Source organism: Anomalospiza imberbis, chromosome 19 (assembly GCF_031753505.1).
Source record: "Anomalospiza imberbis isolate Cuckoo-Finch-1a 21T00152 chromosome 19, ASM3175350v1, whole genome shotgun sequence".
NCBI lineage: Eukaryota > Metazoa > Chordata > Aves > Passeriformes > Viduidae > Anomalospiza > Anomalospiza imberbis.
The window spans coordinates 11,646,451-11,661,335 of NC_089699.1; the positions used below are offsets into that span (position 1 = coordinate 11,646,451).

The window sequence follows — 14,885 nt, forward strand, 5'->3', positions numbered from 1 at the left end:
CTAGCATCCTGAGGTACCCTACAGAGTACATACAGTATCCAAACTAAGCTGTTATGGAGATCAGGGTCAACCAATTCCATGTCATCCAAAGTAATTGGCTTCCCAAGCAACTGCTTGTAGAAAGGCAACGTGAAGCCCCCATCAATGTAGTGCCCATGGAACACAGCCATCCCCATGATCCGGCCCACAAAGTGGAAATAGGACAAGTGTTCCTGCAACAGAGCAGAGACAAGGCCATTCTGCTAAGTAAGACACCCACTGCTGAGCATGAGGCAAAGTTTCAACACCCAGAAAAGAAGAAAACCCCAAGCCCAAACCCTGTGTAGAGGTTTTGTTTTGTTTTCATGCATGGCACACTGAACATTTCACTTCCAGTCCAGGAGTCTTAAAAGTAACAATCAAACCGAATTTCTCCCAAAGGAAACAGAAATTGACATCTGACAGAAAATTAAGAACATATTTGAGAAGTTTCTTTGATCAGTGCAAAAAATAAACTATCATATAATTGTAGAAATTCCGTGTGCAGCAGTACCAGTTGTAAGAATTTGGCTCCTAAGTGTTGAACCCTCTCCAGGTGTGTGTTTGATTTCTGGTCAGACAATACTGATTTACAGCCCATGGCACCAGCCCTACCGGGTTGACGGCGGAGTCGGGGTTGATTTGCAGGGTGTAGATATCATCTCGGGAATACTGGAAGAGCCCATAGTATGGATTCAACATTTCATGGGACAACAGGTACAGCCACTCCCTAGAAAATAAAGTAATTTATTGGTACTCTACTGACAAATGCATTCCTTCACTGAGAATAGTTTCAAAATAGCCTGATTTTTTAAAATCTTACTATTAAACATAAATGTGAAGGGAGTTATCTCTGAACGTGCTGAGATATGCATGAAATCAGAATTATTTTTACTAGCTCAGTAACCACACAACATCTGACAGCTGATGGATTTCCAGCTTTCCAAGATTTTCCTTCAGGTTACTCATTTCCAAGAGAGTTTCTGACTGTGATTCTCCTACAGCCATTACACACTAAGACATTATGTATTCACTTGAATATAAAGATGTTGGAATCAAAGCTTTTGATATAAACCATCTTTAAGGTAATGGATATATTTAGTTCAAGTTTTAATTATGTGTTCACAAATCAGTAAATAATGGTCTTAGAATTGGGCATGTCATTTTTTTATAAGGGAAAAATAATCTCAGACTGCTGACAGACTGAAGTTGCCCACCAACTGCTGGTGGCAACATTCTGCTTCAAACAGCAGCAACAGTTTGCAATAAAGCATCTTTTTTGGTTAAAATTTTGTCATAAAGCCAAGTAGTTAGTGGTATATATTCTCAGATCCCCAAACTTCACTAACCAAAGAACAAGATATTAATTTCAATAGATACCAAAACCTCTCACATATGACAGATGTTTGACATAATGTGTAATTTGCGTTTTTTTTTCAATAAATTAGTTCTTTTTTTTTGATGCAATTTTTCTTTTAGAATACTACCTAGAGCCATATGTTCTTCTGACATTTAATCTGTTACAGAAATAAAAATAAATAAGAATAATAGAAAGAAGCTAGGCTGGTTCAGGATTCAAAGCACAGGGGCTGTTGGCAGGATTGGGTGCAGGGGAAGGACAGAGGAGCCACTGTTTACCTGGCAACACCTCCATAATCAAGGCCCTCCTCCCCACGAAATTTTATCATCAATCGTTTCCACAGGTCTTTAGGCCTCATCTTCATGACTTGCCTGTAGGATTCCTGTAAACACACAACACATCCTTTTATTAACTGCAGTTTACAGAGTAAAAGCTGCTGCTGTGTATTGGAAGCAAAGGGAGTGTCAGACTCGAGTCCAAAGGGAGCACTCTTAAAGGGGACATTCTTTTTCCTGATCTTCATCAGTTTCTCAAATCACAGATTGTTTCTCCCTTTTCTCCAAATGTGATAACACTTGTCAAATAAAGTGATGAGAAGACGAGAAGAACCACCTCCCAATTAAATTTCCAGGGGTGAACAGTGATCAGAACATTCTCCCTCGTTCTCACATAACTTATTAAAAAATTGTGTCAGTAAACTCCTTTTGTTTTCCATAAGGGTTCCTGGTTTTTGCAGCTTGAAAAGCCAGCAGTGGAGTTTGTTCTCTGGGAAAAACACATGTGCCAGCCTTCAAGAAGCACCTTAAGAATGGAATCAGTAATGCCATCCCAGTAAATCCACAGGATTATTCCTCTGTCATTAAGTGTTCACCAAAGAACACAGAAAGCACGTTGAAAGGCAGAACAAATGCTAAGGAATTAGAGAAAAAAGAAAACTGGTTCTTATTTATGTCCAGTATCAGCCCCAAGCTCTGCCTCTACAGGACAGAGGAGGCAGGTGGGTGTGTGGGGACCCAACACACTGGAATGAACAAGAACATCATAATCCTGTAGCCTTCCCTCCCTTCCTCTTTCAGTTGCTTACAAAGTGATCTGACTCTCCAAAGGGAAGACCAACACAAATCTTTCTTGGCTGGGAAAAACTGTGACAATTCACTGGGGCAATCAAGTTTGTGGGTGGGGTAAAAATGCAGCAGGGATGGGTGGGAGGGGTGAAAGTCCTCAAAAGGACAAACTGTTCTCCAGAAAAGGCCAATGAATTATAACTGTGCTTAGTCAAGTCAACAGAATGATTCTGCTGAATCACATCTCCAAACAGAATGCAGAGACCCCACTGTGGGCATCTTTGGCCATTCAGAAGCCCTGACAGTTTGTAAAACCGGTCTGATTCTGGAGACAGAGTTCAGATCGATGAGAAGAAATCCAAACTCTGAAGAGAAATCCTATTCAGTAGTAGTTTTACTTAAGTTACACTGCATCAAAGATCACTAATAATAGTGTTGAATTTGTAACATCCCCTATAAAACAGTCATCAGCTTCTCAAATACAAGGAAGAAGTGAGACAGGATCCTCAGATACATCAAGTGCTCAGACTCCCTCCACAGTCCCTGACAGAGGCAGCACATCTCCAGGCACAGAGAAAGTTCTCCTTGATTTAGTTCATCTCTACAGGGCAAATGCATCTAGTTCAATGACATGACAGTCCTGGTATCCCCCTGGAATGCTTCCTCTTCACCACGGTAAAATCCCAGATTTAACTGCAGCCTCCGAGGTTCCGTCTACGTGAACAACTCCTCTGCACAGCTATAAACAACCCTCCTCCCCTTCCCCCCTGTTAAGGAACGGGTCAGAGTCTCGAGTCACCTCAAAAATCTCCTCCCTGGAGACCTCGATCCGACAGTGGCCAGCCTGAGGCTGCTGCTGGGACAGCTCCTGCCGCAGGATCTTGAGCTTCTGCACCAGGTCCCGCTTGTAGCGCGGCACCGTCAGGCACTCGGCCTCGTCCGGGAGCTGGCACAGGGACACCACCTGCTGCTGCTGCTGCTGCTGCTGGTCCTTCAGCTGGTTCTGCCGGCTGCAAGCACACACAGCTGCCTCAGACACCTTCCTCCATCCCCTGCTCGCTCCTTAGACGTTCAGGCATTGTACCTAAACTGCTTTCAATTTACTGTGATTATTACTGTGATTACGCTGAAAACGTCTGGGGCCAGTAAAGAATAAATTCAGAGCGATTTTATCCTGACTAAAGACATATGGGTCTGTCTTTCTTGGCAACTATCAGGTGTTTTTAGGGCTTGTTATTTCTATTAGTGCTACTCTACAAAGTCTGCAAAAGGTTACAGCACATACAATAAGGTATTATCCATAGAATTTTACTATTAAGCTGCTGACACTGAATTTCTCAGAGACCATTTCCATATTTCCTTTGCGTGTTTTCCCTTCCTCCATTTTAAAATTCAGGGATCTGCCAAACACTCTGCCTCTAATCTACAGTCAATACCATCGTCTGTTTTAAATGGCTTGTCTGGAAAAGAGTAAGCTTACAAAAAGATGTTTGTACTGGCAGCTTGGCAAGGACCTTGTCCCTTGTACCTGGCCTAGTCTGGACCACAGGAATGTGGGAGTTCACATGGAACTAACTGGCACAGATAAACAAGTATTTTCACTAGCAATTCTACGAGATTTTGTAAATCTGACTTCTTACTAGGAAAAGTAAATGGATCATGTTGCAGAGATGTTCTCTCTGTGTTGTTTCTTGTACACAGTGAGTGAATATTTTTATAGCTTTTTAGTATGGCATTCCCAAGCACTACAGGATAAAAACTGTATTTTTAAAGCCTAAGAATATCATCTCTCTGTGGAGCACATGAGAATACCCTACATTTACTGGATAAATAAGAAACATTACAATTTAGAATATTTTCCAGTGGAATGCTAGTTCATTTTTTTTTAAATATCAAAGATCAACAACTAACAGATAGAACCAAACACTGTTTTAATGTATTTTGTAATTTCAGCCTATTGTCTGTTTTGAGACAAGGCCTAGTAGAATACTCTCCTCGCTAACCAAAATCACCTCCAGACTTTTCCACAGGCACACCCAGAAAAATACAAACCATTGCAATAATTTAGATACACACTGGCTCTGGTTCTGTGGCCCTATGTCATTTGTGCCATGTGCATGGTAATTTTCACTTGTGATTAGTTTTAAATATGATTCTCATTTAAACTGTATTTACTTGATACAATATTAAAGCTAAATCCTTATTCTATCTTCTGGAATGTCTAATTCCATAAGGAGGACTAAGTGAAAATATTCCTTGTATAGGACCATATTTATATACTAAAGTGTGCACCCCTCCATACCATGCTTAAGGGTAAAAAGTCACAGTTCCCCAAAGCACAAAGCTAGATAGGGTCATTCTTAAAGGAAATGTAATCTCTGAAATGAGCATGATTTTAGCATCAAATGAAATAATTGCTTTTCTCCACACAGTACTTCCCAAAATAAGGAAGTACTAGGAAGAGAAAAATAAAATGCCATCTCCCAGATTAGACTAAAAATGATCGTGCAGTATTAGCTAAACAACCTGCAGTGCTTAAGGTCATTAAATCTCATTTCTCAGTTTGTTTTCACAGCTGAGTGGCTATGCTTGATTCCATACAGTGCTTTAAGGATACAACTAAATACTTTTCAGGTGCCATAACTTATCAAAATTATCACAAACTCTTGGTCAATGTCTTAGAACAGAACTGGGTAACAAGTCTGATTATTTTCATAACTTATAATGTCATAACTGGAAGAACAAATGGCTTTACTCAGCTCAGTAGAAAAGTCAGTATCACTGAGAGTGAACTTTTTCTCGTGCTGTTGAACCTAAAACTCTATCACACCCATCCCACACGAAGTCTAAACTTATTTCTTAGATAATTTACAAAATGACAGGCCTAAGGCAAGCTACTTTTTTTGTTTGTTTTTTAAAGAACAAATAAGGAGGTGGGCTCAAGGCAGGGGAAACTTTCACACATCCTGTTTGGTGTAATAAAAGAATAAACACCAAAAATGATTTATCAGGCAGCAGACTTTGCCGATGACACTGTTGGGTGAGTTTCTGAAATCCTTTCCTAATGAAAGACAGATGGACAAATGAACAACTTCAGCACACTGCAGGAGAACTCTAAGTTCAAATAAATGCTAAATGGTTCTGTGATTCTGGAAATTAAAAGTCAAATTGGATTTTCCAGCTAACAAAGGTGCCTCTGTTATCTGTCCTCCACAAACCATGTAGAACGGGCTACTGTGCCCCCTCTGCTATTTCAAAATAAACCCACCTGAGGAGGCCAGTTTGTCAAATACAGCCCAGTTCCCTGAGTTTTCTACGGCTTCAGAATTGCACTGCTGTAGCTAAGAGGGTCTGAAGTTTTTCTTGAAGTAGAATACCTAAATCTGAATTGATTTTAGGAACTTTTCTGTGTTTCAAACACGAACATGTTCCTTCACTGCTGATTATTTTCAAGATCCTTTTATTTTCAAACCACCAATTTCAATTCAGCTAAAATGAGTAGTGGTTTGTTTTAAACTGAAAAAAAAAAGCACCTGAAGTGTCTGGATGATGACAGCTTACTAAAGTACTACATTCCTGTAACATACACATATAAAACCAATGATTTCTCTAAATAAAATGCATGTTTTCTATATTTAGGCTTCTCTCCCTCTTGGGGTGTGAGGTTCAAGTGTATATTGGGTAGAGGCTAGACAGCTTTTGTGTAATGCATAAAAGACATGCTGTCTCCTGGATATGACTTTCCATTCCTCAGCTTTGTCTTTTCGGTGCTTGTTCCCATTATTATTTCCTTCAGCTTTTCTTCCCAATGATTCACTTCCTTTCAGGACTATTCCTCCTACTGCCTCCTCACCCAGGGCAGCCTGGCTTTCCATCTAACCAGCTCTTCATTGTTTCTTCCACTTAACACCTACTCAATACTTCACAGGTGTTTCCCAAGAGTATTAAAAGGTATTAGCAGGAGAAACAATAGAATAAACTCCCAGGTTCCTGGACAAGCCGTCTGAGAGAAAAAAAAAAAACGAGAGAAAAAAGAAATATTTGTTTGCTTTTAGGTTTCCATTTTTAGTAGAAAATCCCCAGTGTGTAATGAGTGCCTAGGGAATAAAACACGAGCCAGAATTCTTTTAAGTTTCCCCTTCTCTTTTTAAAACTGTGAGATGAAATTATGCTATCAAAACACAAAGGCAGAAAAATGCAGTTCCTATTTTATCTTTTTTGTAAAAAAAAACTGAGTTAAATTATTGGGCCTTATTTTGAGAACGTATCAACTAGTCCTACTCTAAAACTGAAGGCAGGAGCTGAGTTATTTCTCCTTTACTCCAGGAGAATAGCTGGGCACTTGTGCACCCTTCCTCACTCGTCAGTATTTCACACCACTGGCTCACATGCAACTTCTTATTTTAAAACAAGTTCTTCGCAGCTGAAAACAGAATGAAGTATAAAGAAAACAAAGTGTCTCTCTTGCTGTTAGGAAAAAAAAAAAAAATCTATGGGCCAATCTTTCCCACCAGACAGCACTTGCTTCCCTCCCCCTGTGCATCACAAGAGCCACATTCCTGCCTAAAAGCTCCTGCAGACTTTTTACAAACTCCTCTTTGCCGTGAAACAGAGAAAGTTGGTGGTGTGTCAAAGAACTCCTCCTTAAAGCCTCCCGGGCTGGCAGAGTGCATCCCGACCGAGCCCCGGCTCCAGACTCACTTTAGCACCAAGTGCAGGTTTGCAGAGAGCCGCGGGTCCGTGAACTGCGTCGTTCTGTTGTTATGGTCAACAAAATAAACCCTGCCTGTTGCGGTATTTCGGATCTCCCATCCAGGAGGCAGTGGACCAAGCTCTTCACAATTGATGTTGCTAAGATCCCTGTGAAAACAAATATAAAATGAAAAATACCTCAGCAATTGGCCTCCGAGCCAAACAAGTGTAAATGTAACAGAACAATTCCATGAAGTCTGAGAAAATGTATTGTTTCAGAAACTTGATCTGTTCAGCTGGAATCTCTGCTCCCAAGGTACAAGCCCACCACAGCAAAAACACACACCCCAGAACACATGCCGTGGGGAAAAAAGTTCTTATCAAATAGTCCTCATTTTACAAACTAACTTCAGATGTTGAATTAATAAAGGCTTCAAACAAAAATAAAGGCCATTGCCATATTTGTCAAAATGGAACTGCAGTTCTGCACCAATTCTGACAGAAAACATTTTTCAAACAACATTAGTCACGTAAGGAGCTGTGAATCACACTTTAGAAACTCATACACAACAAAACTGTACTTCTGAAGAGTTATACTTTCCATGAAGAATTACACATGGCATGTGGATGGCACTGGCTGTTTTGCCCCAGAAGCCCAGGAGCTTGTGGAAGCAAACAGCTCTCTAACAAACTACTCCAAATCAAGGAGTACATGAACAATGACTCAGCTCTGCCCTGAGCAGTGCAGAGGTGGCTCAGGAGGTCTCAAGAAAAATTCTGCTGAAATTAGGAAGATGTAAATTCATTCCAGAGCCTCACTGAAAACAAATGCTGGTCTCCAAAAATATACACTGATTACTCATGGATGCAATTCACACCTCAGACCCCTCACACTGTCCAGTGCAGCTCTTCCCAAAGGCGTTCAGCTCTCCCAAAATCATGGGAGCTGAGGGGGGAACGAGCCGAGGGTCAGAACGTCTTAAAAGGTGCAGTCTGCAGGGCTTCCAAAGACTTGAGGAGCCACTAATGGAAACATGAAGCTCTGGGACTGAACTTCTGCTGCTATTCCCCACGAACACACTGCTGCTGTACTGCAGGGATTACTTTTGCTGGCTACACGACTGTGGCTATTAGCCTCAAAAATACAGTATGCCTTAGAAATGACATAAATTCTATCCTCATGCAAACAATTCTTGTTCTCAGAGACACTCCTGCTGTTTGTGCTGCCACACCTCAGGGCAATGCTGACTTAGATTGCACACAGAACTATCACACCCCAAACTTAAGGATTAGATCTTCATATTATTTTTTTAGAGCCTGGTTCTGCATAATACACAAGTCACTGACTTCCTACACAAGTGCAGCCTCAGCTCTGCAGGCAGTGAGTCAAAGCTGTATCAAAGCAAGGTACCATCTTCTAACACAGAAACAGGAACAGAAGAGTAACTCAAAGAACAATGAAGTGTGGTCTTGAGGCATTTTACCCTTCCTGGGACACCCATTCCCATGAGAAAGAACACAGGAACACCAGCAGCAACTGACAGAGTTCCTCTGGTTCTCACAAATGTCAGCACAGGCTGCCAATTTCAAACCACACAAATCTCACACCACCATTCCTGGACTTTGGGAGGAAAGGTTTACAACAAGATTTATTGTAATTTACAACAGGATTTCTTGGTTATTTAAAGGACAATCAGAAGCTACCAATAATATCCACTATCATCCTTTCCTTTCAAACACATCAGCAATAATCACATGTACTTTCATGAACAGTATGTACATGCATATTGTGTAAATATGTCCATGAATTTAAAAGACTTAGGATTTGCTTTTTTCCAAGTGTTGAGATAATTGCAACAGGAAAAGCAGTTTGACTTTTCAATCCAACCCAGTTTTCACCAAAGTATCTTGAAGGAACTTCTTTTGGAAATGTTCAGATTCTACTGTTTTTTCATTATGTTGCAGAGTACTAAAATCTGGACTTGGCTCTGATTCATATGCAAAATCTAGAATCAGTGAACTGTACCTGTTTCCAAAACACTACTGTAATTTATTTGCTAATTTACCATTTTTTCATTACAATACCAACTCAAAGAACTGGGGAAGACAGACTAATTCATTTTGATGAATGACGTGTTAAAATAATGTATAAGGGGCCAAGAATCTGAAATGTAAGCCAGAGAAAACTTGGAGGAAAGCACTGCTTAAATGATTTTGATTTGAAATATTAAGGATACTTCCATCATTTCTTACCTAGGTACTCTTGGATCATGCCACGTGCTGACACCAGTCTGAGTATGCAGAAAATAGACCTGACCTTGCTGAGTTGTCCTTTGCTCTGTGAAATCAAGACAAATTAATGTAAGAACAAAAAATGCAGCATGAAGACTCACAAAGACCGATTTCCTTCAACTAAGGAATGAAAGTATCTTCCACATGAGAAGACACAATCCATTTTCCGGTTTCTTGAGAGCCCCCCACGTAACCCCCTTGGACTCCCATACCATATCCTTCAGGCAGGTCGGGAGGGGTGTGCAGGTGTGTCCTGCTCATGTAGTTCCTGTGCCTCTGGGAGCGCACCCTCCTCTCGGCCAGCCGCGGATCCGCCACCTGCCCGCAGGACGCGCCGTTGGTGCCGCTGATGGGAGTGTTCTCGTCCACGAAGCAGCTCAGGGGCCTGCCCGGGCTCGAGTACTCAGATGCTGGCCTGGGGAGAGCGGGGAAACCTCAGTGCTGATGTCCACGGGCCACACAGCACACCTGGGGGCAGCTGCAGCCGGGCTCTGGGGACACCTCAGACCTGCCCAGCAGGACACCTCGGCTGGAGCAGGACGCTCCTGTTCCGTGCTCACCACAGGAATCAGGAACCTCCTCACCTCCAAACTTTCTCACCTTGCCTTCGTGTGGCTGAGGAAGTGATCAGGCCTTGGTATTCCTTCTAACTTTTATGGAAGGTTATTAGGCCAGGATGGTGAAAAAGGGCTAAGCAAGAATAAAAGCAGTTGCTCATGAGAGCAACATTGACCTGTGTGATTTTGTATCACAATGCTGCTTTCAAAAGGATTTTAAGTGGGTTAAAGGGGGATTGACAAGGTCACAAGAAATCCCCGACACAAATTATACATTTTGCATTTGCTTTTCTGCTGTGTCTAGAGCTTAGAATGGGTATTTCAACATACCAGGAAAAACAGAACTAGGAAAACAAAAAATTGTTCAGTCCTTTCAATCCAAAACTGCAAACACGTATCAAGGCTGATAGTGTTAACAGTCCAGATTATTTAAAATAAATACATCCATGCAGAGACCAGAATGACATTGAGAATGGAAGAGAACATCTGCAGGCACAGACAGTCTGCACAGGAGTCTGATAAAAATGCAACGACACTGCCTGCAACACAGGCAACAGCAGAAGTGGCTCGAGGAACAGTTTCACAACACACATCTACAGTGATCAGAAGAAGTGAGCACAATGATTTCCAAACACACTCTGCAGCAATCAGCTGTAACTGTTCTGTGTTACAAGGTCACAGAGCAGTGTCTGACAGCTACTCACAGTCTCACTCCTTCACCCCTTAAGATGTCTGCAAGATGTAAAGTCTGTATTTATAGAGCTCTACCATAGCATCTCTACAAGAAAGCAAAGATGTTATGACTAGAGCAGGGAAAAAAGGAGTCAGAATGATTTTCTGAGTTAAATATTAGGCAGACTGAAGGAGAAGGATGCTAAAGAAGATCATTCAGCTTGTGCAGAGTGACTGAGCAATCCACTCCCCCTGTGAGAGCCACTTGGAATTGCTCAATAATCAAACTCCATCCTCCCCACAGCGTCCCAAGGAATCCTCACCGCGTGGGTCGCTCCCACTGAGTTGTCCGTGTAATGTGGTTTAAGTACTGGATCCTTCCAGAAGCAGTCCTGCGCTCCTCCCACCTGCAGTTCAGACAGGCACAGATAAGGCACTGCGTGGTATTTCCAGGAAACCAGGGCACAAAACGTTTCCAACAGAAATGCCCAGCTCAGGAAGACTTACACTGCTATGAATCACGTTAGCTGCACGAGGTGACAGGAAACAACTAAAAGTTCAACTCAGAAATGGTTTAACATATTCTTCCCTTGGAACCAGGCACATCATTAACAATATCACACCTTCATATTCAATAACGGCTTGAATTCTAATTAAATCCTAACAGCCACATAAAGGAACTTCTTGGAAACATGTTTAATAATGCATTTAACTTCTTTTGACCACTGACTCTAACAAATGCTTTCATAGCATCTTCGTGCACTACTTGCTTTCATTAAAAAGTCAGCTTCAAATAATGTGACTTTTGAATTAACATTAAATTTGCACTCTGTAATACACGAGGCTGTACAGCAAATTTTGCAGTTACACAATTAAGTGAGCAATATTTATGCAAGAAACATTCTAAAGTGAAAATTTAGAAGCATTTTCAAAAATGTTTTTGACTTATCTGGACTCCAAATTAACAAAAGAATGCTGTTACATACTAGGATGATGATTTGCATTTCAAAATTCATCCTCTGAAAACTAATTTTCTCCTGTCTTTATCTGCCAAGAATCACATTCAGAAAGTCTGTGTTTGCTCTGAAGAAGTTGCTGACAGCACCAGAACCTAAACCAGAGTATTTTCCTGTGTTTGCAAAACTGTTCTAGGTGATAATGATGTCATTAACTCTCACAGGGACAAACAAGAATCCTAAACCCTGTCTTTGGAAGGTAAATACAGCAAAAACTTGGGCTGTATTACCTTTTCCAGGCACGTTTTCTTCCCTAAGAGGTGCATGAAGAAGAAGTGATCCATGTTTATCACGGTGGATCTACACCTCTGCATGGTGCTGCAGAAGGGCAGCCAGGCCGAGTGGTCACTTCCTTGCTACAAAACTACTGCATGCATAAGGCACTTTGCTGGCTGTGCTTTAATCTGAAATATGTGTCTGCTTGGACAAGTTATTTTTCCAAGCGTTTCTTTACATATGTCACCTCCCCTTTTCCAAGTGCAGATAAGACAACAGCCAAACTATCAACTGCTCTGCATACCCCAGCTGGCTCAGCTCCTGTTCTGAATGCAGAACTGCAGAACTCTGAGTGCAAGATTTAAAATAATTTATCTGCACACTGAGCTCTCCCTACTACAGAAGTCTGTTGTATGAGCTGTGTTTGTGTTCACAGCACAGTGATGTCAGCTTACCCATCTGGTAAATCGTTGTCGAATAACCGACTGCAATCCACAACTTGTCCTCCTGTGCCTATTCGGTCTCTGGACTGAAGACTGACTATTAGGATAATAAAAGAATTATTAAAGATGTGGCATCTGAATGCAAATTGTGGTTACATTTGAAAGAGAATTGGTACAACTTGGAGGACTAAGCTGAGACATGTTTGGGATATTTTTTCCTTCTCACAAATCAAGGATGTTTGCAAAGGAGCTCTGTTTTCATCCATGGAATTCTCTACATCTTACTTCTAAAAAGTTAGCTTAAGGAATATGAGTGCATGTTAAGGCAGAAAAGGAAGTGAACTGTGAAACTGCAATTAATTTTGTGTGTTGAGATGGACTGTGACACTCAAATGGTGGCGGTGGGGTGCCACCTCACACTCAGCTGGGACAGGGCCAACAGCAGAACTCTGAACAGGAAGAGCTGAAATAAAGAATTCCTCCCTGGTTTTGACTCCTTCTCACGTATTTCGTGTGCCCATGGGTTTCAACATACACACACACACACACAAACACAAAACCAGGTAAAATGTAACTGGTAGAAGCACTTCAGATTTGGTTTCTTGGCTACTTTCTAACACCAGTAGTAAGAACTCAAATGCAACCCACACAAAGCACCCTGAAATGCCTTTGCTTGCCCTCACCAAAACTGCTTCACTTTTAAATTAAATTTTTTTACATGATTCGCTGTAATGGGTATTTATGCCTGCAGCTTTTGTACTGCAATTATGAAAACAAAGATTTTTTTAGGCTGCTTTTGTTCCCAATATCACAGTTTGAAAGTGTCCAATCTGATAATTTATGACACTTGTGTTCCTGTGGGGTTGGGGTGGGTTTTTGATGCTTTGTTATGCCTTTAACAATAAAACAATTGCTTAAAAAGCTAAATACGTGCTGTGGCCCACATTTCTTGAGGTGGCATTAATGCACCTCTGGACAGCTGTCTTCAAGTCCTATTTATATGCAGTGAAATGATCTTACAGACCTTAACCTGGATGCTCCAAACTTTTGTAAAGATCAGACAGTTTAAAAAGCTGGAGCAGAACTGGCAGATTTTGCCCGAGTCCCCAAATTTTCAACAACAACATGTATGGAAGCTTAGAACTCAACAGACCAACCCAGGGAGCCCTGGAGTACCTGCTGCATTCCTAATCCATATTAACCCCTCATCGTCCAAGGACTCTAACATTACAAAATAACTTTAGAGGGAAAGACACCTTTAAATCCAACCAAGCCAGGATCTCACATGATGTATTTATTCTGCCATGACCCCACACAGTACAAGCTCACACCACTGCAGGTAGGCAAGGCTTGGCAAGCAAAACACACGGACAGGAATTAACGTAAACAAAGGCAATAACCTCCCCTTTGCCTGAGTGAGGAGCAGAATTTGTGCATGGCTTCATTTTGTAATAAGTAAGGGCTTATTTTTTTCTGCACTGCCACATCAGAAATTAAGTGGTGGCACAGAAGAGCTGCAAGATTAAGATACAATTCAGATGCCCCTGGATCCATTGCTGAAAATGCCCCCTTTTCTTCCTCTCTTTCAAGACAACTCAAGGATTTAGGATAAAGATCTCCTTGGTCCCTGTACCAAGGCATACCCACTGTGCACTTGATTTGCAAGATTATCATCTACTGAAGGCATCAACTACATTTTAATACCGGCTTGCAATCTTGCATGGTCTCTTAATTTAAGAGAGTTTATAACTGGAAGAACTAAAAGTATACTTAGAACTCTTTTTTACTTAGAATTTAGAACTATTTTTTACTTATTTTTGATCCAGATTCTATTTTTAATTTCTCTACCATTTAACTACTGTAGTGGAATTATCTAGTTTTACTCAGGCTCATTCATCCACACAAAAAAGTTGCATTAGTGAAGAAAGATTAAAATGTAAGAAGATTAATAATGACAACTTAAATAAAAAAAGACATGAGTCTCTGGAACCTTACCAAGGATGCATTAAATTAAAACAGAACCATGACTGAGTAAACTTGACCTTTCTGATGGTATCAACAGAAAACAGACCACTCAGATTTGCTCTGGGTCTCTGCTGTAACCTGACAAGGTGGTTTTCTGTAGGTTCCATGCACGATCCAACAGCTCCTGGTGTTGAGGGGCAGCCCCAGCAGCACCCCAAGAGAGCCAGAACTGCTTTGGCTGCACCACTTCTCATGGGCACGTCAGCTAAAGCCAGCCTGGCAGTCCAGTCTGTGCCCACACTGCTGACTAGTCCTGACTCCTTCTCTCTGACCAGTTCTCTCCGAAGTCTCTTTGTCATTGCACACTGCAATGCATTTGCCACAGGCCTCCCAGACCTTTCTACTTTGGGGAGGGGCTTTTGGGTTGTTTTTTCCCCTTTAATGAATGGCAGCACTCCCCAGCGATGCTGACCAGGACGTGAGTTCATACTCTGGAGGGCAGCATGAGAGCACAGTCCCTGCTCTGTGGTGTGGAGCTCCCAGCACGCTCTGAATCCGCTCTCCTGTGCACCCTGCTCAGCCTCCTCTCC

At 41.6% G+C, this 14,885-nt stretch overlaps 1 protein-coding gene across 2 annotated transcripts in view; it reads right to left on the reverse strand.

The window, feature by feature from the left end:
• The window catches only part of SMURF2 (SMAD specific E3 ubiquitin protein ligase 2), a 60,004-nt gene that overhangs the window by 7,415 nt on the left and 37,704 nt on the right, over positions 1-14,885 (reverse strand). For both annotated transcript variants that reach the window (XM_068209765.1, XM_068209766.1), the window contains exons 6-14: positions 12,343-12,427; positions 10,979-11,062; positions 9,639-9,841; positions 9,388-9,472; positions 7,144-7,302; positions 3,242-3,452; positions 1,657-1,760; positions 634-748; positions 34-212 (exon numbers count right to left, since the gene is read on the reverse strand). In XM_068209765.1, coding sequence (XP_068065866.1) covers positions 34-212; positions 634-748; positions 1,657-1,760; positions 3,242-3,452; positions 7,144-7,302; positions 9,388-9,472; positions 9,639-9,841; positions 10,979-11,062; positions 12,343-12,427 — 1,225 coding nt within the window. The remainder of the gene's footprint in view (positions 1-33; positions 213-633; positions 749-1,656; positions 1,761-3,241; positions 3,453-7,143; positions 7,303-9,387; positions 9,473-9,638; positions 9,842-10,978; positions 11,063-12,342; positions 12,428-14,885) is intronic.